A 27,848-nucleotide genomic window follows, 5' to 3' on the forward strand; every position below is an offset into this window, starting at 1 on the left:
ATCGACGTTTCTCTCGCAGCTTTAAGAAAAAATCTCCAAATGTTAAAAGAATACACCATGCACATCTCCTGACGTAAAAACCGTAGCAGCTTCACTTACGGCGACCTTGGGCATTCGCAGTGTGATGGCAGTACACTGTGATGGATTTACAGTGGTTGTTTTATGGGAAGTCAAATTTTTTCCGTTCCTTTATCAACACTCCCGAATTAAGGCGAACGCTCAGCTCAGCGAGTAAGTAAGCGTGCCTGTGAAACTCTTTTTGCGCAAGACAGAACTGAAGTGGAAACCAAATAAACAGAGAGCTAAACTCTGCGATAAATTCCGTAAATTGCCGTTAAGAAGAAGATCAAATGGACAAAAAACCTTGTCTTCAGTGATAGATTCGGTTCTCGGAGCATGGCCAACATTTTAACTCCCATCCTTGCGGATCTAAGCTGAACACCACACGGAGACGACGGCGCACCTCAACCCCAATATGAAATAAAGATGTTTTCCGGCAGAATGCGAAAATTTATGTTATAGTAGTGTTCAAAAGCTACTTATTTTATCGTAAACAGAAGCATAGTGGTAATCCAAACAATGACAGCGATAACACAGCAGCTGTGTCTCCCATACCTTTGACAACTCGGCCACCGCAGCCGCCGCATGTGCTACGTATACTATTTGGCAGGTACTTGCACCGGTTGCTTTAAATCATCATGACACTCATCAGTCATCCGTTTTGTTTGGGTCGCCGCTAATTATTGATGCCGCTGAAGAGCGGGAGAGCGCTGTGGCACGGCGCATAGCGAATACAGTGAAAGACTCAATGTTGCGAAAGGCATGAATGCTCCAACACGTAGACAATTACAAGGACTGACGGAAGCCGGTGGTTCCAAAGGTGGTTACCAAGAAAATTACATCAAAAGTACTCACATCTTTCATGCATTCTGATTCACTTCTCTCTACAGAGGCATCCGATATATGGTAGTAAACCTGGAAAAGAAACTTTCAGCAATAAGCATTCTACACCTATTTTATTACTATAAAAAAGGAAAAAGCTCTTTAATACCTTTAACCGCATAGGTACGCGCGCTGAGTAGCGACACCATTCCGAATACTTTGCTAGTTGCACCATGGTTACAAATATTTTATTGTCCAATAAAGGCTACCGTGTTGCACCACACACCGTAAGGATTTACAATTGCCATATGTTTTGTATTGTTTTTTGCAATTGAGCTCACTTTCTATTCTCCAGAGACCATGCATAACACCATCCATGCCTTGTGGCTTATCTCTTCTGGTGGCATCAAAGTCTACTGCAGTCAATTTTTTAAAAGGGTGCTGTACTCCCTTACGCCAACAATGAAGAGAAATCATGCGCTGTCAGGCATCGTCATGCAATGTGTCAGAAAGGAGCAGCTGCCTTCACGCAAAACACTGTGATGAGAAACTGGGATCTTCAGCAATGAAGCACTTCATGAAAATTGCTTTGTTTTACTTCAGTCTGCACGAGTAAAATCTTCTGACAAACAATATGTGCATGAAAATCACCTCTGTAGAACATGCTTGCGCTTTTATTCCAAGAAAACCTGACGGGGACAAGAGAACATAATGTTTTATGTACATAATGTAGATATCGGTCTAACCTTCCATATGCTTAGCAAAATCCTGCTTTTAAACTTTTTTCTGTGCTCTCATCGCTTAACACTGCAAAAGAAAATCAGTAGGGTATTTTTTTTACAGTAACACTCAGGCAACTGGGGGTATAGTGCAAGATACTGCATTCTACATATTGATGAGAGTCTTGTATTAGATGAATGTGCCAAAATGTTTCTTTTAAACTTTGTTTGGTGCTCGCGCCGACTAATTAAGGCTGCCTTAGGAAACTAACGGGGTGCGTTTCACGCGATAGCGTAACAGCTCGTTCGTTCGAAAGCGGTCGGTGTAGTAATAGTCGGCACCGCTTCTCAGAAATAATCGGGGGCTGCGTAAAGCAATAATCGCATCATGGCAATTGGTCGTTCTTGTTACAGATGACTGATTGGTGCGTGATGCGCAATGGCGACTTAATTAAATCATTGAATTTAATTTACTTCTGAAATAACAGAAAACGGTGGTTGGTTAAAGGGCCCCATAATGCTCACAATGTAAAGCCAATGCTTTATGATGCTACTTAAGAATATTTAGAGTGCGTAACTGCTCAGGTAAATAATTTAAAGAATTGAAAAAAAATGAAAATCGCGTTCAAAGGCTTTAAACTGCTCAGAATAGTAAGCCAATGTTTGCTGACGCTAAGTATCGGTGCACATCGCCGTCCTAAGAAATGAAGCTTGTAAAGCCATACTGAACAGTCGCATCAGCTTCAGATGACGCCCAAAACGTCGTAAGCAAGTATAGCTTTCACGGGCACAAATTTAAAAAATTGGAGAATTTTAAGACACTGTTATGGTAATATTGAATATAAAGGTTCATAATTCTGATATGTAGCAAAAGCTTTCTTTTTAAGTGTTTCAAGCAATTGCATCGAAAAGTTAGGGCTGCCATTGAAAACTATTGGGGAACGCTTTTGACGATAGCAAAAACGTTAAAAGAAAAAAATATACAAAACTGCCGTCGGGTGATATCTGGACACATTGATTGTTACAGTTAAGTCTTAGATTATATGAGAAAATGGCATACATAAAAAGTTTCCTGCTCAAAAATACTTTTGTCCAGAATAGCTGAGTATGTTTCACGATAAATGGCAGAATAATCCAGAGGGTCTGCGGATTCAACGGCTGTAATGAGGCTGTCTCAAGGTATAGAAAAAAATTTCCTTCATAAATGACTTGACGTCAAAAAACAGTGCATCTCCTGAATTTCTAGGTGTGCTTAGAAAATTTGCTGGTTTATAGTGACAACGGTTAGCAAATGAAGGAGGAGGAAAAAGAATAGGAAAGCATGGTGTCGGAATAATATACTCTTCTTGTACAGTAGAGGAAAGTCAGGGAGGTTAACCGGAAGAATAATCGGTTTCCTACCCTTCACGTGGAAAAGGGGTGGGGGGATGAAAAACGAAAAAGAAAGGAGTCACTATCAATAGTCAGCGTTCGTTAAAGTCACAGCCTATCGTGCAGGCAAAAAGTTCGCAAGAAGCGGAGCATTGCCTTGGAGGTCTTCACCGCCGACGATTACCGCAGCCAGTGGCCGAGAATATTCATTTCTCTCAGCGGGCGTGAATCTGGACACTCCAGTGCACGGCAGATCGACTGCCTTTCGGCGCTGTAGGCAGGGCAGTCGCAAAGAATGTGGAATATAGTCTCGTCATACCGTAGATAGCACAAGCAGGGCTATCAGCCATACCGATTAAGAACGAGTAATGGTACTGGTGAAAGCTACATCATGCCACAGGCGACAGAGCAAAGTTTCTTCATGTCGTAGTAGGCCGGATGGACGTCGGAGCTTCAGATCTGGGTCCAAGGCATTTAAACGTCAATTGAAAAATTGGCCGGAATTCCACGCGGCAAGCGTGATGTTCCGCGCAAGACGGGAAGTCTGCCCGCTGCGTAATGCGCTTCGAAAAGCGGATCGACACAAAATCGCCGTCGTGGTGGTCAGTTCGCGCGAACTCATCCGGGCGGTGATTGCTTGATATGCCGCTGTGCCCAGGTAGCCATTGGTAGATATTGTTATGCCCTTTATTTAGCCACTGTGATGCAGCTGTCGGATTTCAGCGACCAATGGTTCATGGACTACACGGCGAAAAGATTGTAAGCATTTGAGGGCAGCTTTGGAATCGGTGGCAATTGACCACTGCTGAGGGCGCTGCTGATTGATGTGTTCAATGGCGATGCGAACAGCAGTGAGTTCTGCAGCCGTCGAATAAGTCTAGTGAGCTATCCTAAATCTAATTTCTGTAGTCCTTGCGGGGATGACCACGGAGCCCGAAGAACTGGTTGGGTTCACTAAGCCGTCGGTATAGATGTGCAGCCGGTTTGAATGGTGCTCATAAAAATATTGAAGAGTGACTTGTTTTAGTTCTATTGGCGATAAATCAATCTTCTTCCTGATGCCAGGTAATGAAAGAAGCACACGGGGACTGTGCAGGCTCCAAAGTGGCGAGGACGGTCCAGAGGCGTGTGTAAACTGAGATGGCATAATGGCACGATGTGCATCAATGGCGTTTGTAAACGATGTGCGTGGCCTGGTAATAGGTACACTGGCAAGATGGTGAGAGGCAACGAGGGATATGTGTCGAAAATGTTCCCCCAAAAACGCTAAGGCGCCCGTGTGCTGTGCGATGTCAGTGCACGTCAGAGATCCCCAGGTTGTCGAAATGATTCCGGAGCCCTCCACTACAGAACCTCTTTCTTCCTTTCTTCTTTCACTCCCCCTCTTAATCTCTGCCCTTACGGCGCGGTTCAGGTGTCCAACGATATATGAGACAGGTACTGCTCCATTTCCTTTCCCCAAAAACCAATTAATATTATTATTATTATTATTATTATTATTATTATTATTATTATTACGTCAACTGTCAGGTAGGTAGGGATTCGATGCTCCTGGGCGATGAGTACAGATGCGGCTGTAGTGTCACATTTCGGCAATCCTATCCCATTCAATTCCGGAGAGCTTGAACTTGAACGCTTTGCAGACTTCGTATGCTAGTTTTAAGAATGTTTCCAAGTACAGGGAAGCTGTAGCGAAGAATTCCTATGAAGAAGGCATTGTAGAGCTGCATCATCGACCACACTGACGCTCCCAACGAATTTCCCCCAAGAAAGACAAAAAAGTGAGAAATCGCTGAAATGAAATAGGGGGCTCCATGATATATTTCGGTCAATGTTTACTCTCAGAAACCAATGGCTCTTTGCGTAGGGTATTGCTGTGCTGTTTATGCATATGGTATAATGAGACATGTTCTTGCGTGCAAAAGTAACAAGCGAGTCCTTTGGGGTTGAAATCTGTAAACCTGGAAGATGAATGTAGGCGGCAAGAATACTTGACGCCTTTTGAAGTCTTGCTCGAACCTGTGGGCGCGTAACTCAAGCTGCCCAGATACAGATGTCATGAGCATAGATTGAGAGTGCCGCCTACTGTGGTACTATGTCGACAAGCCCAACAAGTGTAAGGTTGAACAGCGTTGGGATAAGCACTCCACCTAGCAGTACTCCACGGGAAGTGAAATGAGAAGATCTGTACAAAGAGAGATCTGTTAGATAAATAACTACATATACAGCGGAATAGGTGACCATCCAGCTCGGTAGCTTTCAGAGTGTCCAAAATAGTCTGGTGAGTGACATTGTCGTATGCGCCCTTTATATCGAGGAGAAATGCCGCGGTCAAGCGCTTCAAACGTTTTTGGCACTAGATGGGTGCCACCAGGTGAGCCTCGCTGTGAATTGAAGAGCGTCCACGTCGAAAACCGGACATTATAGCCGGATATATAAGGTACCGCTCCAGGTGCCACTCAATACGTGTAAGTACATAACATTCTTTTCAGTACTTTGCCAACGCAGCTAGCCAGTGCAATTGGACGGTATGATGTCAGGTCAAGTGCGATTTCCCTGGTATCAGGTCCGCAACTAGACGGCTGGACATGCACTCGTTTGGAACAGTGCTCTCATTCCATGATTTGTTTTAATGCTCCAAAAAGACACGCCTAGCTTCTTGTCCAAGGTATGCAACTGCAGAGTATGGCACACCGTTGTGTCCCGGCGATGATGACCGTCTGCAACAAGCCAGCGCGGCATCAAGTTCCTCTACTGAGAAGGGAAGGTCCATTGGAAAATCCCAAGAACCAGTGATATTGCTGCAAAGCAGCGTCGCGATGGGGTGGATGGTCCTGCTACCGTAGCGCAGAAATACTCAGCTGCCTCGACCTCGCCACATCGTTGGTAGGGTGCGAGAGACTTGAAAGGTGAAGCTGGTGTGGGGATGTTCGGAGGCCATGAACGCCATTCCAGATGCGTGACAAAGGTTTCTCTGCATCAAGAGTTTCACAGAATGACCTCCAGCGTTGTGCCTGGAGGGCTTGAATTCTGCGCTGACTTTTGTTTTGCATCGGCATCGCATCCCTGAGGTAAAGGCTGGACTTCGTGCGTCGGTATCTACGATCAGCCCTCTGTCGCAGTGATCGTAGGCGCGGCAGTTCCATACCAAACTCCGTGTATTTTCTAGTTGGGGTGAATAACTGTGTCCCGTTTTCTATGGCCTCCTTAGTTTTCCCATCCCAACCAACGGAGGAACTTTTATTGCAAGCATCTTCCATAAGTGCTTGAAACACTTAACAATCGATGCATCGCATGCGTGTGGCAGAGGTGCAAGTGGAAAGGTCAGTGATGAACATATATGTAAGGATATGGTCACTCCTGCGGGTTTCAACCTCCGTAAACCACTGGACGCGGCTGACAAGGCATCGGGAAACGAAAGCCAAGTCGAGGCAGCTGCTGTAAGTAGTCCCTTGATATAGTTTGGCGAGCCGTCATTTAGACACTGAAGGTCATATTCAGAGGCAAAGGACATAAGCTTTCGTCCCCTAATATTCATTCTAACGCCTCTCCACATGGTGTGGTGAGCGTTAAAGTCACCCATGACAAGCCAAGGGCCGGGTGTAACCGCTATCAAGTCACTCAATCGTGCAGCGTCAAATTCACTTCATGGCGGCAGATACGCACCCAGAAGCGTAAACGTGAGATTACGCCTCTTCACTCTTAGGCAAACGTTCTGATTGTCGGTATTGGGGGGAACTAGATCAAGCGCATACGTAAGTTCACGCGAAATGCAGACTATTACTTTACTGTTCCCTCAGTACGTGGGAGATGCAAACGCCTTGTAGCCTCACAGTCGCAATATATTTGGTATGTTCGGCTCACAAATGACAAGGATTGGGACATTATTTACGCAAATATATTGCCCAATATCTGAAATTCCGGACTGGACTTCGTGGGCACTCCATTGAGAAATAAAAGGCTTGCTTGAGCTGCTTTCAAGATATTAATGCTGGGGGAGCTATTCTTCCGGCTACTGTAGAGCCGCTAGAACTGGAATTAGCGCGTCCAGTACTTGCAGCGCATTCTGTGCTGCTGGCGTGCGCAGGCCTGCCAGCACAGCGCGGATGGCACTCTGGACGGACTTGACCACTGCTATAAACTGCAGTTCTTGGCCACGGCAGAGGTCTTGGCCTTTCTCTGGTTCAACAGTAGCCGCAGAACTTGGAGATGTCATTGACTTTGCTAGCCGAGTGGACGTACTGGCCAGCACTGGGTGTCGAGAGTGATGGCCAGGTGGCGTCCGAAGCAGCAAGTCCGGCTTCACCAACCGCCGAGCTCCCTTGATTTAGTACGGCAGGTGGAGGAGGAGGACGAGATGCAGCAGTGCTAGAAGCCTCCCTAGCAGAAGTAACGGCTTTCACTGAAGCCCTTCGACGATGCGAAAGACGTCGTCACACCTTAGCAGCGGCCTCACTCTGCATGGAATGGTCGCCCCCCCCCCCCTTTTTGCTTCAGCACTGCTCGTTCGTTCTTTGCGGGGACAGTCTTTCGAGGAGGAATCGTGAGAGCCACGGCAGTTGGCACACTTCAAGGTAGTCGAGCGGCAAACGTCGCCGCTATGTGACTCAGAGCATCTAAGGCACATGATGGTGTTCTTGAAGACGCCACTCACGTGTCCGATCATCATGCACTTTCTGCGTTGAAGTGTCTTGGGCACGAAAGGTCGAACCGGGTGGCGAAAATGCCCAACCATCACATACGACGGCATGGAGTCGCCCTTGAATGTCAGCTTGATGCACTAAGATCTTCCAAGGTGCTACACTTCATTATTGAGAAGCTGTTGGATGCTGGTTTGATTAAAACAGGCATATAAGCGTGACCAATGGAAATGTCGAGTTGTAAATGACGCCTGCTGCAGTGCCACTGTCTTGGAGGACATGGGAGCGTACAAAGATATCGCTGAGTTTGTTAACGGCGGTCAAAATTTGCAGTGCGCTCCGCTCCGTGACATCAATGGCGATGATGCTTTTATAGGGGTGGACTCTCACGTCTTTAATCCCCCCAGGGGCGAGGACTTCAAGGAACAAGGACGTGGCTTGCCTGTTCAGGTAGTTGAGGTTTCCGGCTGGCGTATCAGCCACGAACAAGACGGTATGTGTCGGGGGACTGGCTGGGCGAGTTTAAACTACAGGTGAGAATCATTAAGTGGTCGACAATAATTATTTTTCGTGTTATATTGTAGACATTCTATTTTAGACTATATTTTAGACTATTCTGGACTTCATTTATAATAAACTATATTCTAGAAAACGACAAAATTTATCGGTTGGGGCATCTTACTCCAGGAAACTGCACACGACGATGCTAGCCCGCGCCCAGAGATGTCGAAGGGATCGGGAGAATTTTATTTTGAACATAGTTTTTGTCCTTATACAGAATTCAGGTGCGTATTTGTAATATATTTGTTGCTGCTTATAACGCGTATAGCGGAGTACAGACTAGAACTGAGCTAGTGTGCGTGAAAACGCCTATGTGCCAGTAGAATATAATTGAACAAAGCAAAATAACAAGAATTGGATTATCGCCCAATCATTTTAAATAACCTTTGTGTGGCTTGATTAAACAGCACCCTGAAAGAAGAGTAGCGTAACTTCTATATTTTCTTTATGCAACCAACTTGACATTAAAGGGACACTGAGGAGAACTCTATCATTTTGTTTGTTAGCAAAACCTGATAGTTCGGCATTTCATGGCTTTGTTGCCGCTTTTCTCGGACCCAAAAAGTTATTTTTTCAAAGAAATTTGGATTCGACGTTAAAAAAGTTTTCCCGCCGCTCCGATTCAAACTCGAGAACTCTTATGACGTCATAGGACCGAGTGACGTAAAATGTGACGTAAAGCGGTGCGGTCTAGCAGCTACACCAAATGAAGGCTACCTCCGCCGCAAGTTGAGGCAATCTATCGGGGGTCGCTACCGTCGCTTCGTTTACGTTTGCACCGGCGTCTTGGCAGCGTTACGATGGATTCCGTTCCCGAACCCGACGACGTAGTTCTCGCAAAACCTCCGGCCTGCATTTCAGTGACCTCAGCCCCACAGAGCGTGCAATGCTTGGGAGGGACCACGGTTAGGTTAGGCGCCGGCGGGTCGTTTCCCCGTTACACCGTGAGCAGCCGTTGCAAACTAAATATCATAACCCCCGTGCGGGGAGTCGCGAGGGGCCAGGACAAGGTCGGGGCATTGCGCCCATCGGAGGCTGGCCGGGGTTTTGGGGCCAACGGGTTGTGATTCTTTGAACGATGCGGTTGCACGATGCAGCAGGCGGCGTCGAGGTCTCCCACGGTTGCAAGGGCCAAGTTATTTATTTATTTATTGCCACAATAAACGAATGGGTGCTCGAGGGCGGGCACGTTTTAAAGTTAGCGGCTTGAAACAAGCCGACGCACGACGCTTCAACGGCTTCCGCTGGATCCAATGGGTCCACTGGATCGGGCTCTCTCGCCCACTTGCATGCACCTTCAAATGCGTACTGTGAATGGATTAAAATAGCCGAGCTCGAAAAGAACAGCTCCGCCAATCTGCCAAAGCTATTGAATTACGTCACAACGCGCACCTCGCCGCGGAGCCGAAACAGTCTGGCCGGGCCGGCGGCGACTGGCGCACTCGGCGCGAAATAGGGACATGCTTCAAGTCTCCGCCAGTGCGGTCAAAGTGCGCCGAAGCCGCCGAACGCGTCGGCGGTCAAGCGCAGTTCGCTTTGGCCGACGTGACGTCGCTGTGCAGCGCGCGCGCGCGCGCGCGTTACGCCGGAGCATAAAATCGCCTTAAAAGAGCCTACGCTTAAACGCTAACCAACGTATTCGGTGGCGGCATCTACGGGAGCCACTGAAACCTCCCGCCCTTTCACTGAATAATAAAATTCTGTGCCGAGGCTCGGAATCAAACCAGGACCTTTGGCGTTTGTGGCGGAGACACTAACAGTCCGCCACGACGGCTCAAGCTATAACCAACAATAAAGGCGCATCTAGTGAATGCCCTCTTCCGATGCAAACATTTCCGCGCTTTCACTACGTATATCCTGGCCTAACAGAGCTAGGCCATCAGCAATTTTTCTTAACTACCTTGTACCTTGTTTCCCGTCCCTAATAAGCGATTTTAGTTAAGCAGTTTGAAGTTGGCTGGCACAACCGGGAATGTTTCGCCGGGCGAGCGTGCGAAGACACAAGTACTCTTTATACTGCGAACAGCCTTGTACGATCACCGACCATCGCACCATCATAGTTTTTCATCGACCGTGGCAAACATCTGACCAGCCTTAACAGGCTCCTTCAAAGGTTGACTAGCACTTGAAGCGGCACTTGGAATTCCTCTGCTGTTCGGCGCTTGTATATCGAGCCGCGTCAAAAACAAAACCACGGGGCACCCAAAGCTCATAGACGCAAAGCGCCATAACAAATCTAAACTCTCCTGTCCGCCTGTGGCGCCGCCTAGCATCCGTTTTCTTTGCTTGCAACATTCAGGTTGCCTTTTGTCTGTCTTCCTTGTGTGATAAGAGTGCACTATGGGTTTTATAACAAAACTTACTCCAATATTGAACCGCGCCACCTTCCTTTGTCAGCCTCAGAGATTCGCGACCCATATAGGAAGGAAAATTCCTCCAAGGTGGCGTCTCTTGTCCTATGACGTCACCACGCTTGAACTTGCGAGATTGGCCTGTGGCGGCGATACCTGTATATTGGTTCTTGCTATTTTCTACCTTACAAGCGCTTTGTTTGCAGTAAGAGCGGTGTTTTTGTGATCATGAGCTGGTATTCTATCAATACAAGACAACTTCAATTTCTCCTCAATGTCCCTTTAAGTAAAAAGAGGCGTCTCCAGCTGCACTGAAAGCATATTTTGTATTATGCAACGCACGTAAATGACAGAGATCATGATGAAAGACTACGGAAGATAACCCAAAAACACACACGCTATGCACGGAACGCAGTAAAATGTATAATAAACCAACCTGGGCTAGTTTTGTTTTGATTTCAGCGCGCTATGAACAAATTCTCCTTTTCACTGTATGATTTCATCGAGATTTCTTTTCAGCAAGTAGTTCCGTAGACGAACCATGCCACGACATATACCCGTCCCTCCTTTGTTACGTTTGTATAAACACTACCTCAGCTGTTTCTGCGAATATCATACTTTGTCCTTTTTACACTTTGTAACATGTGTTTATTTAAATGCGCTTCAAGGATACGTAGCGAGAGCGTAACGAAGAACTCTGCTTAGTGGATTGCGCTTTTGTTTCTTTATTTCAATCATCATTGCGCACGAATTTTCCAAACTACTTAGAGATCGTCTTGCTGCAGACTCGCGGCAGATTGATTTATAAGAGCAACCACGCTGCCTTGTATCGTTCTTTCCCTCCGTGCGTCAATACTCTGTAAGAATACTGCGCAAACTGCAATACTTGTGCTTTTTTTTTCAGCAGTACATCGAGAATCGAGGTACTCCTGTTTACACGGAGTGCCAAAAAGTGCGCATACTATAAAAGTTATTAAAAACGAAGCGATGGGGCAGCCCTATTGAAAAATATGTACAGGTTTGAATAGGAGAAAATAGGATTATGGCACATTTCGTTTAACATTATAGGATGAAGCTTCCAAAGCGATTCAGCCTTTGAGTGACTCTTTAGTAGAGAACTCCGTATAACTACCATTACCCGTGGTTAATTATCGTGCACTTACATCACGCAGTGCATGCAAGTCGTGGGTTCGAACCTGCCCACTTCTGTAGCACTTGAATTGAGGAAAAATGTGAAAATTCCGCGTACTGTGCATTGTTACTGCCCGTTAAGAACCCCAGGTGGTCGAAATTATCCGGAGCCCTCCACTACGGCGTCCCTCATAGACTGAGCCGCTTCGGGACGTCCATCCTATAAAGCCAAACCATATGTGCCATAATCCTATTTGCTGACCCGTTCACACCTTTATACATTTTTCAGTAGGGAGACATTAGCAAAAATTGCGTAACGCGTCCAGTATCAGTATGTAAGACAATGAGAAATACCACTTGTAACGTATTGCTAGTATAGTCATCACTTTCGTCGGGAAAATCCGCATATATCGCTATGCTTTACTCATCGCTCACGCAGGCGCGGTAATAATTGTCTCGTACTCACCGGCTCCGTGAGTGCTCTGTATTGCTCCATGAAGCATTTCGTTCTGTTCTTAAATTCAATGTATGAAGTGTTGTCTTTGCCGAATTTCGTACACAGTCCATATTGGTTGCCAGTACTTAAGCCTTTTGAGAAAACGGAACAGTAAAGTGTGAAAATATGTGCAAACTTGCAATCCCTAATTATTTTATTAGCCTTAAAGACGGCACCGTATACAAGTCAACGCTATACGTCCTAAAGCTGCTGACCGTTAATTGTTGAAGTTATAAGGAGATCCAACTTTAAAAAGTCGAGGAGTCTACCATCATCACCAGCGCTGACAAAAATTGTGAAAAGGTAGAGAAAGAGCTTCAAGATATATATATAAGATAAATTCGTAATAATCTCAATTAGCCTTAAAGCCACACAGTCCACTACTGAACGCTACATTTCTTGGTACTACTGGCCTCTGTTTATGTATGAAAATTATAAGAGCATAGAGATTTAAATTTTCGGGGAGTCTAGCGTCATCACCATTTTTCACACCTTTTGAAAAAACTGAAAGGTAAAGTATCAAGATGTATGTTGAAAGGAAAGCCCGAATTATTTTTTTAGCCTTAGACGCACACAGTCTGCTAGCGGACTCTGTATTTGCTAGAACTGCTGGTCGCTAGAAAGAGAGAGGAGAAAGGCAGGGCTGTTAACCAGAAAGGCTTCCGGTTGGCTACCTGCACTGGGGAAAGGAATGAGGGTATCAAAAAGGGAAGAAAGATGCAATGGGAAACATACAGTCACCATCTGTCAATCAAGGCAGTCGTTCGTAAAACTAAATAGTGCCTTGTAAGCCTTGATGACAGTCGACTGTTGTGGCCGCGGACCGAGGATCTTGGCCTATGTGAAAGGGTGAGCATGAAGGCGGTCTAGAGCACAATGCAGCTTACGTCTTCAATTCACAAAGACAGGGCACTCACAGAGAAGAGGAAGGATAGCCGCTTCGCAGGCACAGTTTTCACAAGAAGAGCTGTCGGCCATCCCAATCCGGAAAGCATATTGATTTGTGAAGGAAACGTCGAGCCATTAACGGGACAGAAATGTTGCTTCGCGACACGCTATGACACATGAAAGACGAGGCGGAGTCCGGTGTCCAATGCCCTGAGGCGACAATTGCAGACCTCTCCCGTGTTCCACGCTTAAAGTGTGAGCTCCAGCGCTAAAGTACGAAGCCCATAGGCTGCGTCAGCTCTCGTTACAGGGATATTGACAATAAACCCGTTGTTGTGGGCAGAACAGGCAGCCTCGCTGCCTGGTGAATTCCTTTAGTACCGCAGCGTCCTGCAGCCACTCGAAAATTGTGTCATATTTTTGCAATGTGACGCTGTGGTTAAGCTTGAAATTTCCGCACCGAGTTGCTTGTATGACCCGCGGCGTAGTGCAGGGTGCAGTCCTTCGAGGGCTGCTTTAGAGTCGGTGAAAACTGTCCAGTTAAGAGAAGATTCCTGGGTGATGAACTGAACTGCAACCAGTGGGCAGCTAGTTCCTCACTGCTTGAAGAGGTGAGATAGGTGTCCTTACCTTTATTAAGATAGGATTGGCCAGTATCACCACAGACCCAGCAAAACTTGTTGAGTTCACTGGGCCATCTGTGTATACATTCTGTGTAGATATGTATGTGGTCACTATGCTTAAAATGCACATGATCCAATTTCTTTTGTTTCAGAGCACGCTATGACGAACCAAATTTCTCAGTAATTTTCGGAATACAGAGGCGTACCCGAGGTTCATGCAGACTCCATATGCGTGAGCACCGTCTTGAAGAAGGGTGAACTGCGGATGAAGATAGGCACGATTGGCTTCATTTGCTTTTGGAAAAGGAATATGTGTTCTGATTACTAAAAGAGCTTTTACATGATGACTCTGAACTCGTGTGAGATGCCGAATGTGTGTTCTCATGCTTTCAACCGCAATATATGTAGTAACAGGATGCTCCCCAGCGACAAACACAGTGGCTGATGTTGAGGCACATTTAGGCACTATAAGACAGATTCGTAGATCTTGCGCTTGTACACTTTGAGGTGTCTGGATGTTCGTCTTTTAAATATTGCTTGAAATGGGAAAGCTGTACCGCATGTAGCCCGGCAACAGCGAACGGTACTGGTCAAGCATCCATTGCGGTGATGCACCCCCGGACTTTCCCCCGAGGAAGGAGATGATATGAACAATCGCTGTCAGTCTCTTATTCATGCCGTAGAGATGGGGACTCCACGAAAGGTTCCTGTCGATAGCAATGCCAAGGAAGCGATGGCTTCTCTCATAGGGAATGGCATTGCCATTAATTTTGTAACGTGCTTTGTGTCGACAACGAAGCAGAGGAAATCAGAAGTGTGCAGCAGATAGAAGCTGGTCAGCCTGTCTGGGTTTGAGCTGTCCGCCACCGTCACTAGACCTCATAAACAGACGCCCCAGAGTATTTTTAAAGGCAAAACTCATTACAGATACTGTCGCACCGGTGTCTACCAATGTCATAGTTAGAATTTCGTCCGTCGATAAGCACTTCAAGTTTGTACTTTAGCATAAACACGGGAAGAGGGATTGATGGCACCGACTCGTCGGCAGCCTCACCTCTATCGGCCGCGCCGTCTAGTTTCTCGGAGTGATAGAGCGGCGCCGGGGGGGTGGTGAGCGTCGTTGACGTGAAGGTGGTGGTGTCAGGCTGCGGTCAGAGGCAGACGAGGCATTTCGCTGCAATGCCACACGGTAGCTACCACAAAACGATGTGTGCGTTTCATGCTGAATTTCAACATCGGGGATGAGATAAGTGTCCGGCCACGGGCGGTGGTCTTGTTGCATCGAGCCTCGTTGGCGGCAATATCGGGATGTATGTCCGGTCATGTCACAGCGGTAACACAAAGGTGGAGGGCGCCAGTGGGCAACGTATGGCGCCAGGCAAGCGGGGTCAGAACAAGGTTGTAGTCAGGTCGAGGCTGTTGTCGTGCTAAGTCGCCTGTGCAGGCGCGCCATCTTCTCACAGACTGGTAGGGGGCAGTAAACCGCAAGGTCTCCGACAGGCGAAGTTCTACGCACCGCCAGCTGGAACTAAAGAAGTGGATGGCGTTGCAGGCGCTGCCTGCGATGTGCAACCGTCCTGCTGGACGTCATCATGGCGCACAGGGTCTTGATGCCGGATGATTTCCTCGCGTGCAATCTGGCGAATCATGTCAGCCATTAAAACTGGAGCAGCGACGTCAACGCTGGCGACGGGTGTGACATTGGCCAGGCGCCCAAATTTTGGGACAGTGCGACGAAACTTCAAGGCCTCGAACGTTCTGCAATGCTTGATGACGTCAGCCATACACTTCAAACTGTCTTTGCTAGTAAGGAAGTTGTAGACATCTGCAGCAATCCCCTTCAGTATGTGTACAATCTTATCTTCTTCATAAATTCGTGGATTCACTACCCTGCATATTTTTACGATGTCTTCGATGTACATGTTTCAAGTCTCACCAGGCAATTGGGCCCGTTGAAGCAGCGTTTGTTCGGCGCGTTTCTCTTTGGCATATCCGTCACGAAAACAGTTCTTGATCACTGCTGTAAAACGTTCCCACGTTGGAAAGCAGTCTTCATGGTTGTCGAACCGAATCAGCACTTCGCTTCCAAAAAGAATAAGGCGTCGGCTAGCTTTGCAGTAGCATCCCCTCGGCTGCACCGACTTACCCGCTCGTAATTAGTGAGCCAACGTCGACGTCTTCATCGACCCTTCCAACAAAGGTGCGCGGTTGACGGTGATGCTGCCAGTGGCTCCCCGTGGTTGCTGCTTGCTCGGCGTCGCGGTCCTGGGGCTCATCCAATGAAATGGCAAGTAATCCAACAACTGTGCTGCTCCGTCGAGGACGAGAGGTATCCGTGTTGGCACCCAGCAATGTCCACCACAACTGTTACGTACTCAGCAGGCACTGAGCAAGTCTGGGGCGTCTATTTAAGAGGTTTAATGACGGGGGCGGAGAGCTCAACCCGGCCAGGCCGACCAGCTGACTTGTAGGGTAACTTGTCATTTTTTTGCGTGTGAACACCATGAGTGAACATTTCTCGGTCGAAATATTTATGCCCCCCTGACGATGGTAAGACGTCAGTATCGTTGCCGCTTTTTGAATTTTCGCACAAACTTGGGGACTGGTCACACTTGATGTCCAAATTCAGATATAGTCGATATATATTGAGATCTGAACAGATCGTGGCAATGACTCAAACAGGCCGATGAGAGCCACGTTGAAGAGAGTTGGGCTCAGCACTCCACCTTGTGTGACCCCGCGTTAATTTAGATGTAAAGAGGTTGGCCTGTCCTCAATCTGGACAAAATACGGCATCTCTGTCGAATAGCTGCGTATCCAGATGAGCTAGCAGCCTCCATTCTCAGCAGCTTGTAATGCGTCCAAAATGACCTGATGTGTTTGATTGTCGTACGCGCTCTTGATGTCCAAAAACGGCGCCACGGTCAATCTTTTCAAATTTTCTTGATGCTGAACTGATGTTGCCAAGTCAACAGATTGTCTATAAAACTTATAGGAACGTCCAACTTCAAAATGTCGAGGAGTCTACCGCCGTTGCCAGCGTTTACACCTTTTGAGAAAAGGCAACGATAAAATGTCAAGATCTATGCAGAATGGCAAATACTAATTATTTTATTAGCCTTAAAGGCCCACAGATCAATATTGATTATGTTTCTTAGATCTACTAACCCCTATCTATGTACGAAATTTCACGATCATTTTAAGTTTACACTGCCAAAAACTTGATTTTAGAATTTTTAACTACCTTCTTACAGCTGACGCAGACCCAGATTTCTCGAAATAAACGCAAATCACCGACCATGTCTTCGTGTTGCACTAATAGGTCCTCAATAGCGTTTCTACCTTCGTCACTCATCTGAGGAATTACACTGCAATGATTATTCCACCTTCACAATATCTCCTTCAGGCCAGCGGAAACTTGTGTGATATCATGCAAAAGTTTTATTCAGTGTATTTTGAAAGGCAGCGTCTCTTGAAATAGTTTGTGGCAAAAACCACGCTCCTAGATGAACATCTAAACTTCAGTTACAACTAAACAGGTGAGCTTTAGGGCGCTGGTCTTCTGTAGAAACGAAAGGCAAGGCTAAACACGACCTTCAGTGAAGAGGCTCTAAAAGGAGGCGTCTATCGGACCGCTTTGTGCCGAAGCGCACCGCACAGAATATTACAGGTGCATATAATAGTTATAAAAGCAATAATGGTGGGGTATTATCTCGAAATCAGTTTTATCAATCCGAAAATGGAAAAATAGTAAATTGCAGGTATGATTCAGCGTACAACACCCAGGCTTTAAACACTAATATGACTATATAGGAGTAAAAAGAGAGGAAGCTGGCCTCTAGCGCCCTTTCTTTTATATAAAGGCAGTGGCTAAAGGACAGCTTACTTCATTTTTACTAATTTCTGTTTAGACTGTTCTTGCGTCACTCATTGGGCAAAAACGAGCATCTTACTGCGAAATTGGGTATCCTATGCAACCAAGCGCCAATACACTTGTTTTTTTTTAATATGTGTATATACAGAGCCACAAAACTTCAAAAATATGCCGAAAATATACAAAACTCAATTATAAATTTGAAAGTTAAATAAACGAGTGAGTAAGCGGTTCCGGAACACAAATATGAACAGTCACTTCACTGGATCAAGAGATTTCGAGCTTTCGAGCAACTTCGTTACTCTGTTGGTGCACAACTGCAGCGTAAACCCCGAACACACGACAAAGAAATAGAAACCAAGAAACATCCACAGTAGCAGTTGCCAGGGTCTCAGAGTGCTTCTTTCTTATGTGTTTGTGCTTTTCACGCTCGCTCCAGTTATGTCCCAAAAAAATAACTGCTGATGCTTTGGAATCAACCTTTTACTTTCCAATGCATAGAAATCAGAACATATGAAACACAGCTTTTTTTATCTTTAGATGGATCCTTGTCTAAGTTATCAGTTTTGGTATACTGCATTATGATTGTGGAAATCATTGGAACTTTAATATTTGTTATCAATTGAGTTTAAATTTTCGAATATTAGAGATCAACAACATCATCATCAGTTTTATTATGCCCACTGCAGGCCGAAGGCCTCTCCCATGTCTTTCCAATTAGCTTTGTTTTGCGCCAGCCTCACTTAGTCTATCTGCGCAAAATTCTTAATCTGATACTCAACTCACTTTAAGCAGCTCATTGCTACACTTGCCTTCTCTTGGAATTTAGTACATTACTCTTGAGGGCCATCTGTGATCTTGCCTTCGCATCACATGCCCTGCCGAAGCACATTTCTTCCTCTAGATTTCGAGTAGGACGTCTTTAACCCACATTTGTTCTGTAACTCACTCCGTAGTCATGTTCTCCATTGTCTTTACGCCTATCACTTTCATGCACTTAGCTCTGTGTGTTATCTTTAAGTTTAAACCTTTTCGTTGTCTTCGACATTTGTACCTCATAGGTGATCACCAGTAAGGCCGTGATTTAATGTACCGCCATCAGCACGCTTAACACGAACGCTCGAGCGGGTGTCTTCCACCGACATTAGCGCCGCTCGGTAATCGGCCGCTGTGTTTGAGACACTATTAGGGTGGAAGCTGGGCACCTGCTATCGCCAACAGCCGCAAACACACCGTGCAGCATGGTCTCGGACTCAGCATCCAGCGCTCAGCGGCTGTAATATCAGTGCAGGACGTGCAATCGAGAGTTCGTGATAAGCGTGCTCACGGCGGTACTTTTCTTTTCATGGGTATTGGTAAACTGCCATTCATGATCTGGGATAACAGGCAACTGCGTTGAGCCCATTCTTATTCTTCTAGTTATTTCGCGTTGGTGATTCGGATCTGCGGTCACTACCTGCCATAAGTAGCCGTATTCGCTTACGACTTCCAGTACATCGCTACCAATTTTAAACTGCTGTTTCTTTCCGAGACTTTTTGGCACTACTTTGGTTTCCTCCATGTTATTTTGAGACTCACCGCTCTACTCTGCCTGTCAAACTTACGGATCATGCTGTATAATTCATTATCTGAGTGATTTAGCAAGGCAGCGTCATGAGCGAATCGCATATTTCTTAAGTATTCTCCATTAAATCTTATCCCCATCTGTTCCCAACCTAGGTCTCTGAATACCTCCTGTAAACAGGCAGTGAATACCATTGGTGAAAGTGTGTCGGCCTGCCTGACACCCTCCTTCATTGCAATTTTTTAAGGACTACGAAAACTTTAAGGACTATGGTACCTGTACAGCCGTTACAGATACCTTACAGTTTTCGACTCAGCTTCCGCTCTGTTCTAATTTGTAAGAGAGAGAATTTCTTGTGCTATGCTAGCCTTTAACGCTGTGCGGAGGTTTAAAGAGTCTAACGTTTTTTGCTGTCATAATATTTTTTATCCCCAAAACATTTGGCTATCACATCATTTTTGTCGCTCGTCCTCCTGCAATTTAAATATGCTCTTTCTAATTAATACGCAGCGTGCACATCCAACAGTGCGCTTATATAAAGTGTGCCGAAGAATGTATTTTTTCTCCACGTAACTCCCTCTTCCAAATAGAGAAAGATTGCCCCGATAGGGAGTTCACGCTGGTTGTGAGTGCTTTCCCCGGTTTATATCCGCTAAACCCGAGATATCATTTCTGCTTTTAGAATACTTGTCACGGCACTTTTCATATCGACTGCCGGCTTAGCCACTGCTGACAATGTTTTACGTTTCCTGCGTGCCGACGTAACACCAGCCCTATTAGCTTTCTCTCTTTTTCCTTTAAGCGACAGTGTCCTGCACATGGGCTACCCTTTCCAACTTGAGTTCAGAAAGCTTAGTTGAAAAGCTTAGTTCTAACATGGTATAAAAACATTGAAGGGTTTTAATGTAGTTAAATCGAGTTGACGTGCAAAAGCATGTATATATTCTTTTCCTCTTCGTTCTGATATCTCCGTGTATACACAACAGCGTTTCTTGCTCATCATCTTCACACACTCTCCACTCGCCAACAGCTGGCATGACGCCCCCCTCCCATAGGCTACAGCGAGGGCGACACTCCACCGAACTAACCCAAGCTTAACCGAGTTGCACCAAGGCTTCACTCAAGATTCTTTGTTGTTTTGAAGGTGTTAAGTAGTGCTTTTGCACTAAAATACTTTCTTTGACCCGTTTGTCGGTATTTGCCTTGGTAAAAAACGCACTGATATTAGTTAATTTCTCGGAATATTTTGTTTTGTTTCGCTTGCACTACAAATTCCGTGAGCTCTGCTTGCTCCTCATATTTGACTCTACGCCAATTTATCTTTATATCCCACAGATGATTGATTCTTATCTCTCGCGGATCCTCGTTTATTTAAACTACTCTACGCTTCCCTTTTCAGTTTTTTACCACAATAATATCTCATTCGCCTTTTGCCGGCTTCTGTCGGCCATATATTCGTGCAGTTTTGATTTCTATCCTTCTTTGTGTAATTATTATTTTAGATGTTCCTGTGCACGCTAAATGAGCACCGACATAAAAAAACAATTTCTATTGCCATGAAAAAATTTTCATGGCATTATTAGAGTATTCAGCCCTAACAGTATTATTTAAACTCCCACAAACCCTTCGAAACTTGGCCAGATAAGGTGCCTCTGACGAAAATGATGTCAAAGTTTGCTAACCAGGTTTGCGATATTACTAGTAATGGCACAAAGAAGAAATCTTCAGTTTCCTCGTAATTCACGCAAAATGCACTGTAATTTGCTTTCTCTTTTTGCTATGGAGCATAAAACAACACTATGTGAAAAATTGTAGCTAGCAGAATTGGCGCCGCATAAAAGCGCTTCCCTGTGATTTTAAACGTTTGAATCGATTTGTGCTTTGATATGCTCCTGCAATTCACATTACAGGCAGAAACTACTTAGTGCTCATTTTGTATTGTTTTGATTGGTACTCAAATAATATGTTTCAACACCGCGAGCTCAATTTTATGCTTGAGGAGCCAAAACTTAATGATATATTATATAAAGCCTATACATTCCAGGTCAGAAGCCTATAACCAACCTGCAGGTTCTCAACTGTGGCGCGCAGTATGCGAGCGCACCTAAGGATGTAACTGCTGGTGTCGAGAGATGCATTGTGCCGGTCCCAAAACTTGCAGGTTGGTCAGAGACTATACGGCCCCCGTCGGTACATATACATAGCATATAGAACACTTACTTTTTTTTTGAACAACCTGAGAGCGTACCTTGAAAAGCCCTGCATATGTGAAAACGACCGTAAACCCCCTGAAAACGGCAAGCATTTATAGATTCCACTATTCATACATTGCTGATGATATCATGACGATGTATTCTGGGATCCCAGGGAATTCTTATATCGGGCATTGAGGGTCTGGTTGAAAAGAATGGCACTGGGAACTGAAGATATCTGTGGGGCATAGAGAGCTGTCGACGTAAAAGAGCATGCATTGTCGGAAAGATGGCTGTTCCCCTCATAATGGAAGGGAGCGAAATTATTTCCAACACAATAAACAAAGTGATAGGGGGCTTGTAAACGCATTTCATTTTGACAAAATACGCGCAACACCATTTAAGGGGGCATGTGGCGTTTAGTTCATTTATTTATTTCGTAATATTGGTACAGCAAGTTTATTACCACATTTTATTTTATTTTGGAAACATATTGTGACCACGCCAAGAAATTTTCATTCTTAGATCTCCACAAAAGTGTTTCTGTATTATATATTTTTCCTCTGATTATTGGTAACAAGGTTGCAGAGTTGAGAAAATGTGACAAGCCGCTGGGTTAATTATAATTTCGTTTCTACTGGGTGCTAAAGTGTTGTAATTGTTTGGTTTGTGCTGACCAGCGAAGGCAGCCGCACGCCCCCCTATTGGCCTGAGTTCCTATCGTTCATGCTTCTCTCCCTCTTCTGTAACCCTCTCAGTACGAGAGGGTATATAATCGCGGTTCTGGGCAATAAACGTTGTTGTTCACTGCCGACCATTGTTCGAGATGCTGCGCGGTTCGCGCTGACTTTACTACAGTGGCGACGAGTGCGGAAACTACCCATGCGGTAAAATTTGAAGCCGACAGCCTGTCGCAACTTGAAGCACCGACGAGAACTATGACCAGCCTGCAGCTCCCGACCTTCGACGACACGTCAGATAAGTGGAAAGCGTACCTTATAAGGGCAGAAGCATATTTTGAAGCCAATGCTATTACTGACTCAAAGCAGCAGCGAGCCTTGCTTGTGGCAGCACTCAGCACGCAGACGGTGCAAGTGTTAGCGGGACGGATTGCACCCCGGACACCGAATTCCCTCACCTATGATGAAGCAGTCGCAGCTTTAAACAGCTACTACGACCCGAAGCGTCACGAGATAGCGGAGAGCTATAAATTTTTCACCCGTTGCCAGCAAGAGGGTGAGGCAGTGCGCGCATTTCTGGTCGAAATACGGCGCATAGCAGACGGCTGCAACTTTGGGAGTGCGCTAGACCGAATGCTGCGGGATAGAATTGTTTGCGGTGTACGCTCAACTAACCTACGCAAGCAGTTACTGGCGAAGAAAGACTTGACTCTGGAGGAGGCCGAAGCGCTGGCAATAGCAGCAGAAACAGCCGAGAACGATGCAAACGATATCAGTGGAGCACCACCAACGGTGCTAAGAATGCAAGCCAGTCATCGCTCTTCGTCGCGAGATACCAGCGGGGCAGCGCAAGAGTGCGGACGATGTGGAAGCACGAAGCACGATGATAACGCCTGCCGCTGGGCTAACGCACGGTGTTTCCGCTGCAGGCAACGTGGTCATTTGGCGAAGAAATGCTACAGGGCGAGAACAGATGAAAATGCTGCTAGGCGAACCGCGAGTGTCAAGACACTGACAGTTGAAACCGCGTCTAGAAACGAGAACAAGGATGAGGCACACATCTGGACGCTAATTTCTGGTAGGAAAAACGGCCTGGAACCACCGTTACGCCGCACATTTCGGTGGGGGGAAATAGATCTGGACATGGAAGTGGACACAGGATCCCCGGTGTGCGTCATATCACGGAACGTTTACGACCGACTCAGAGCGCAGTGGCCACGCTTGAAATCGCCGCATGTGAAGTTGTCATGTTACGCGGGACAACTGCCGGTGCTTGGCGAACTTGAACTTCCGGTGCAATTCAAGAACGTGTCTGTAACCTGTCCACTCGTGGTGCTTGACTGTTCAGGACCGAGTCTATGCGGCCGCGATCTGATTGCGGCACTTTGCAAGACGGGTGTTACGATGGAAGAACTCACTGCGCCGGATTCGACAACAGGAAACACGCCGAGTGACCACATGGTGAACAGACTGCTCGCTGAGTATAAGGATGTTTTTTTCGATAGACCAGGGGCTCATCAAGGGACCGCCAGCCAGCCTAAAACTAAAGGAAACGGCGACACCGAAATTCTGTAAGGCCAGATCACTTCCTTACGCTTTCCGTGATAAGGTCTCTCGTGAAATTGATCGGTTATTGTCCCTTGGTGTCTTATCTCCTGTGCAACATTCAGAATGGGCTACGCCCATCGTAGTTGTCTTGAAGAAAGATGGCACCGTAAGAATATGCGGAGACTTCAAAGTCACGCTTAACCCTGCCTGTGATATCGAGCATTACCCTCTTCCAGTGATCGAGGACATGTTCGCAAACTTAAATGGAGGTGAATACTTTAGCACCTTGGATTTGAAGGACGCGTACAACCAAGTGCCCCTTGACGAAGCGTCACGCGGATTTTGTATCATTAACACACATCGCGGACTTTTTCGTTACAACAGACTCCCGTTTGGTATAGCTTCTGCCCCAGCTATATTTCAAAGGAAGATGGACGCTGTACTCGGCGGGCTACCAGGCGTCCAAGCTTACCTTGACGACGTGTTAGTGTCAGAAGGCAAAGGGGACAAGGAAGCGCGGCTCAAGAAAGTGTTGGAACGATTCCGAGAGCATGGTGTCAAGCTTAGGGCCGACAAATGCAAGTTCCGGCAGCCTTCAGTGACTTACCTCGGGCATCGTATCGATCGGCAAGGCCTACACCCTATGGAAAAGAACGTAGACGCCATCATGCAAGCCCCGCGCCCGAGTAACGTGAGCGAGCTACGTTCGTTCCTTGGTATGCTCACGTACTACGCACGGTTTCTGCCGAATATGTCGACTGTGCTCAGCCCGTTATATCGGCTCATGGAAAAAGGAAGCCGTTGGGAGTGGCTACAGCCGCAGCAGTTGGCGTTCGAGCGAGCTAAACAAAGCCTCAAAAATGCACAAATTCTCGTGCATTTTGATCCTAACAAGGAGCTGAAACTAGAGTGTGACGCATCTCCGTATGGTGTGGGCGCAGTGCTGTTTCATTCGATAGGAAATGAGCACAGGCCAATTGGGTTCCGTTCCAGAACACTTACAAAAGCAGAACAAAACTACTCGCAGCTGGAGCGAGAAGCACTAGCCCTCATCTTTGGCGTTTCTCGCTTTCGTGACTATCTTCTAGGTCGGCAGTTTACCCTGGTGACCGACCATCAACCACTGCTGGGACTGCTCAGACCTGACCGCCAGACGCCACCGATGGCTGCCGCGCGAATTCAACGGTGGGCGCTATTCTTGGGTGGCTACCAGTACAAGCTACAGTACGTGCCAGGGAAACAGCTGCTGACAGCAGATGCCCTCAGCAGGCTACCAGCGCCGACTATGGAACCGGGGACCGATGGTGAACCGCCGGAATATGTCCTTTCATTGGAATCCCTGGAAGAAGGTATAGTGACGACGCACGAATTGCAGGAGCTGACGGCCAAGGACCCGATGTTAGCCAGTGTCACGCACTTCATTTTGCATGGATGGCCTCAAACCACTAAAGGAATGGCGCCAGACTTGTTGCCGTTTTTTGATCGTAAGCTGGAGCTATCGTTGGCTCACCGTCTGATCTACTGGGGCAACAGAGTGGTGATACCGCGGAAAGCGCGGGAACGGATGCTGCAGCTGCTACATGAAACGCATCAGGGCTCCTCGTCAATGAAATCAGTCGCGCGGTCATTATTTTGGTGGCCAGGCCTGGACAGGGACATTCAAAACTTGTCTGCGCAGTGCCGCAACTGCGTGCAAAGCCTGCCAATGCCTACGGCAGCCCCACCAGTGAGTTGGCCAAAGACAGCGGTCCGGTGGTCTCGTATACACATCGATTTTGCAGGCCCGTTAGCAGGCAAGATGATACTAATAGTGGTTGATGCCCACACGAAGTGGATTGAAGCAGTACCCTTGCAGCACGCAAATACAGCTAGTACAATCCGATGCTTAAGGAGCATGTTTTGCCGGTTTGGCGTGCCACGCACAATCGTGTCCGATAATGGCACACAATTCACAAGTCAAGAATTCGCCACTTTCATATCGAAAAACAATATCGTGCACCTGCGCACTGCGCCTTTCCATCCCCAATCTAACGGAGCAGCAGAAAGAGCGGTTCGGACCGTGAAGGACGGGTTGCGGAAAATGGGAGACGGACAGCTGGAAGATAACCTCATGCGGTTGTTATTCAATTACAGGCGGACCGCCCAAAGAGAAGGAAGGTCACCTTCCGAGATGCTTCTCGGCTATCAGCTGCGTTCCCGACTAGACACATGTCTCCCACCCAGAGCTGTGGACTCGTCGTCGGACGCTCACGACTGGACCATCTCGCCAGGCAGCAGCGTATACGTGCGAAATTACGGCACCGGCAAAAGATGGGTGCCTGGGAGGGTACAGACCACTTCGGGGGCGAGAATGGTAACAGTGAACACGCCAACCGGAGCAGTGCAGCGCCACGTCGACCAAGTCCGCCGTCGTCAAGAGTTTACGCCAGGGACTGCGTCTGTAGAGGCCACTGCAAGAGCGCAGTTAGAAGGCGGTCCTGACCAGGTGACCAGTGCGGATCTGTCACCTGTGCATACGCCCAGTACCACTGGGTCGGAACAAGAACAAAGCCCTCAGCCGCTAGCAGCCGACCAGAGTGAAGTACCATCTCCAGCAATCACGGAGCGTCCAGTGGTTCCGGCGGGATTGACTGACCCCCTGCAGCCCACGCTCAGACGATCGACCAGAATAAGAAAACCGGTACAGCGGTTTCAATTTTAAGGGAGGAGAAATGTTGTAATTGTTTGGTTTGTGCTGACCAGCGAAGGCAGCCGCACGCCCCCCTATTGGCCTGAGTTCCTATCGTTCATGCTTCTCTCCCTCTTCTGTAACCCTCTCAGTACGAGAGGGTATATAATCGCGGTTCTGGGCAATAAACGTTGTTGTTCACTGCCGACCATTGTTCGAGATGCTGCGCGGTTCGCGCTGACTTTACTACATAAAGGTTCAAGACATAAGTAGAATTTTTTCGCAATGCACAAATTTTGATTTCAAATTTTCGTGATGCAGAGTCAGTTCACTTATCTGTAATGACAAAATTTACTACAAGAAATTTTGAATGGCCAAATCTGAAAAGGCAGTACATTTCACGTGCACTATGAGCTTATGAGTGACAGAAAAGCGGAGCCAAATAGATAACAGTGACAAAGAAGTAGGCTATGCAAGGAATCATTTTGGGAGAAAAAAAGTAACCCGAAAAAACGAGGCTTAATAAGGTGTGGGCTTGAGCAATTTAGAAACGTAATCAATATTAATGAAAACTGAATATTAGCCCTTGTCTGTGTCTTTTTTCCGCCTTCGTCTCTGTCGTGTTGTGCGCTCTTTGTTGTCAAGAGCAGGAACACGTTCTAAAGATTCTTCGCAATGCGCTGTCGTCGTGGTTCATGAAATAACTTCCTTCAGAGCTTATCCCTGTCGATTTCACAAATGAAACTTCGGGACATCACAAAACACGAAACATACTAGCGAATACACCAATTATCAAATAATCAATTCTGTAGTCCATTTTTTAAAACCCATATTGACTCTTAAGAAGCCGCCGATTGTCCCTCAGGTGTGTGTAAATGTATTATCGTAGAAGAATTTTTTAAGCATTACAGGTCAGCTGCCACCTCCGACGCATGAATATTCATTTCAAAACCGCATGGCTCAAAGTGGTTCTTTAGTTTTTTTTTAATTAGCCTCTGTAGCACTTCCAAACCTCCTTAGCTACATAAGGGCAATCAGAAAGGGTCCTCTCGACGTCAGCAAATTTATAGCACTGACGATGCACAATCAGACACAATCCTGTCCCGGAAGCCAATCTTTGGGCAGTATATTTTCTACCTATACTGCCCAACTGGAGCACCACCTGCGCTCAATTGTTAGCGTCACTGCACCGTTTACTTTGTTTTGTTCCTGCTTTGCACTGATATTTGTTCGCAAAGCGTTTGTTTATAAATATAGGCCGTTTTTACAGCTGCTAAGATGACAGTTATGCATAATACATTTTCTTTTTGTTCGCACAGAATATAATTGTGTGCATAACAACAAATACGAGCGTTTTAGAATAGCGCCGTGCCAAACTACTCTCACAGCATAAACAGATGTGGCTCAGCGGTTACTTAAAGAGGCCGTTATAGAAAGGATAGTACGAAAAAAAGTGTGTCCTTATTGATATGGGGTGATTTCTAAGAAGAAAATCATGCAGCACTTCAGCGCAGGAAACGTGCGTGTTTCTGCCAGTCTGTTACCTTTCTTTAGAACAGTATGGATTAGTACGTGTCCAAAAAATGACCCAAAACCACCGAAGTTGACGGACCTGAAAAAAGAAAATTCAGTGTTCAGTTTCATGAGTGGGATTATTGGT

At 46.4% G+C, this 27,848-nt stretch overlaps 2 protein-coding genes across 2 annotated transcripts in view; one reads left to right on the plus strand and one right to left on the minus strand.

Moving 5' to 3' along the window:
- Positions 1-27,848, minus strand: part of LOC144103825 (endothelin-converting enzyme 1-like) — a 176,128-nt gene that overhangs the window by 26,880 nt on the left and 121,400 nt on the right. Inside the window, exons 14-16 of the mRNA XM_077636526.1 lie at positions 27,733-27,800; positions 12,122-12,243; positions 916-975 (exon numbers count right to left, since the gene is read on the minus strand). Of these exons, the coding sequence (XP_077492652.1) occupies positions 916-975; positions 12,122-12,243; positions 27,733-27,800 (250 nt within the window). The remainder of the gene's footprint in view (positions 1-915; positions 976-12,121; positions 12,244-27,732; positions 27,801-27,848) is intronic.
- Positions 22,183-23,547, plus strand: LOC144105106 (uncharacterized). Its single transcript, XM_077638289.1, has one exon. It carries the CDS (start codon positions 22,231-22,233, stop codon positions 23,545-23,547), a length of 1,317 nt encoding a protein of 438 aa, XP_077494415.1. The 5' UTR covers positions 22,183-22,230.

The sequence above is a fragment of the Amblyomma americanum genome, chromosome 9 (assembly GCF_052857255.1).
Source record: "Amblyomma americanum isolate KBUSLIRL-KWMA chromosome 9, ASM5285725v1, whole genome shotgun sequence".
NCBI classification, from domain to species: Eukaryota; Metazoa; Arthropoda; class Arachnida; order Ixodida; family Ixodidae; genus Amblyomma; species Amblyomma americanum.

Coding starts and splice junctions, on each gene's coding strand:
- LOC144105106 (XM_077638289.1), top strand. CDS start 22,231: ATGACCAGCCTGCAGCTCCCGACCTTCGACGACACGTCAGATAAGTGG.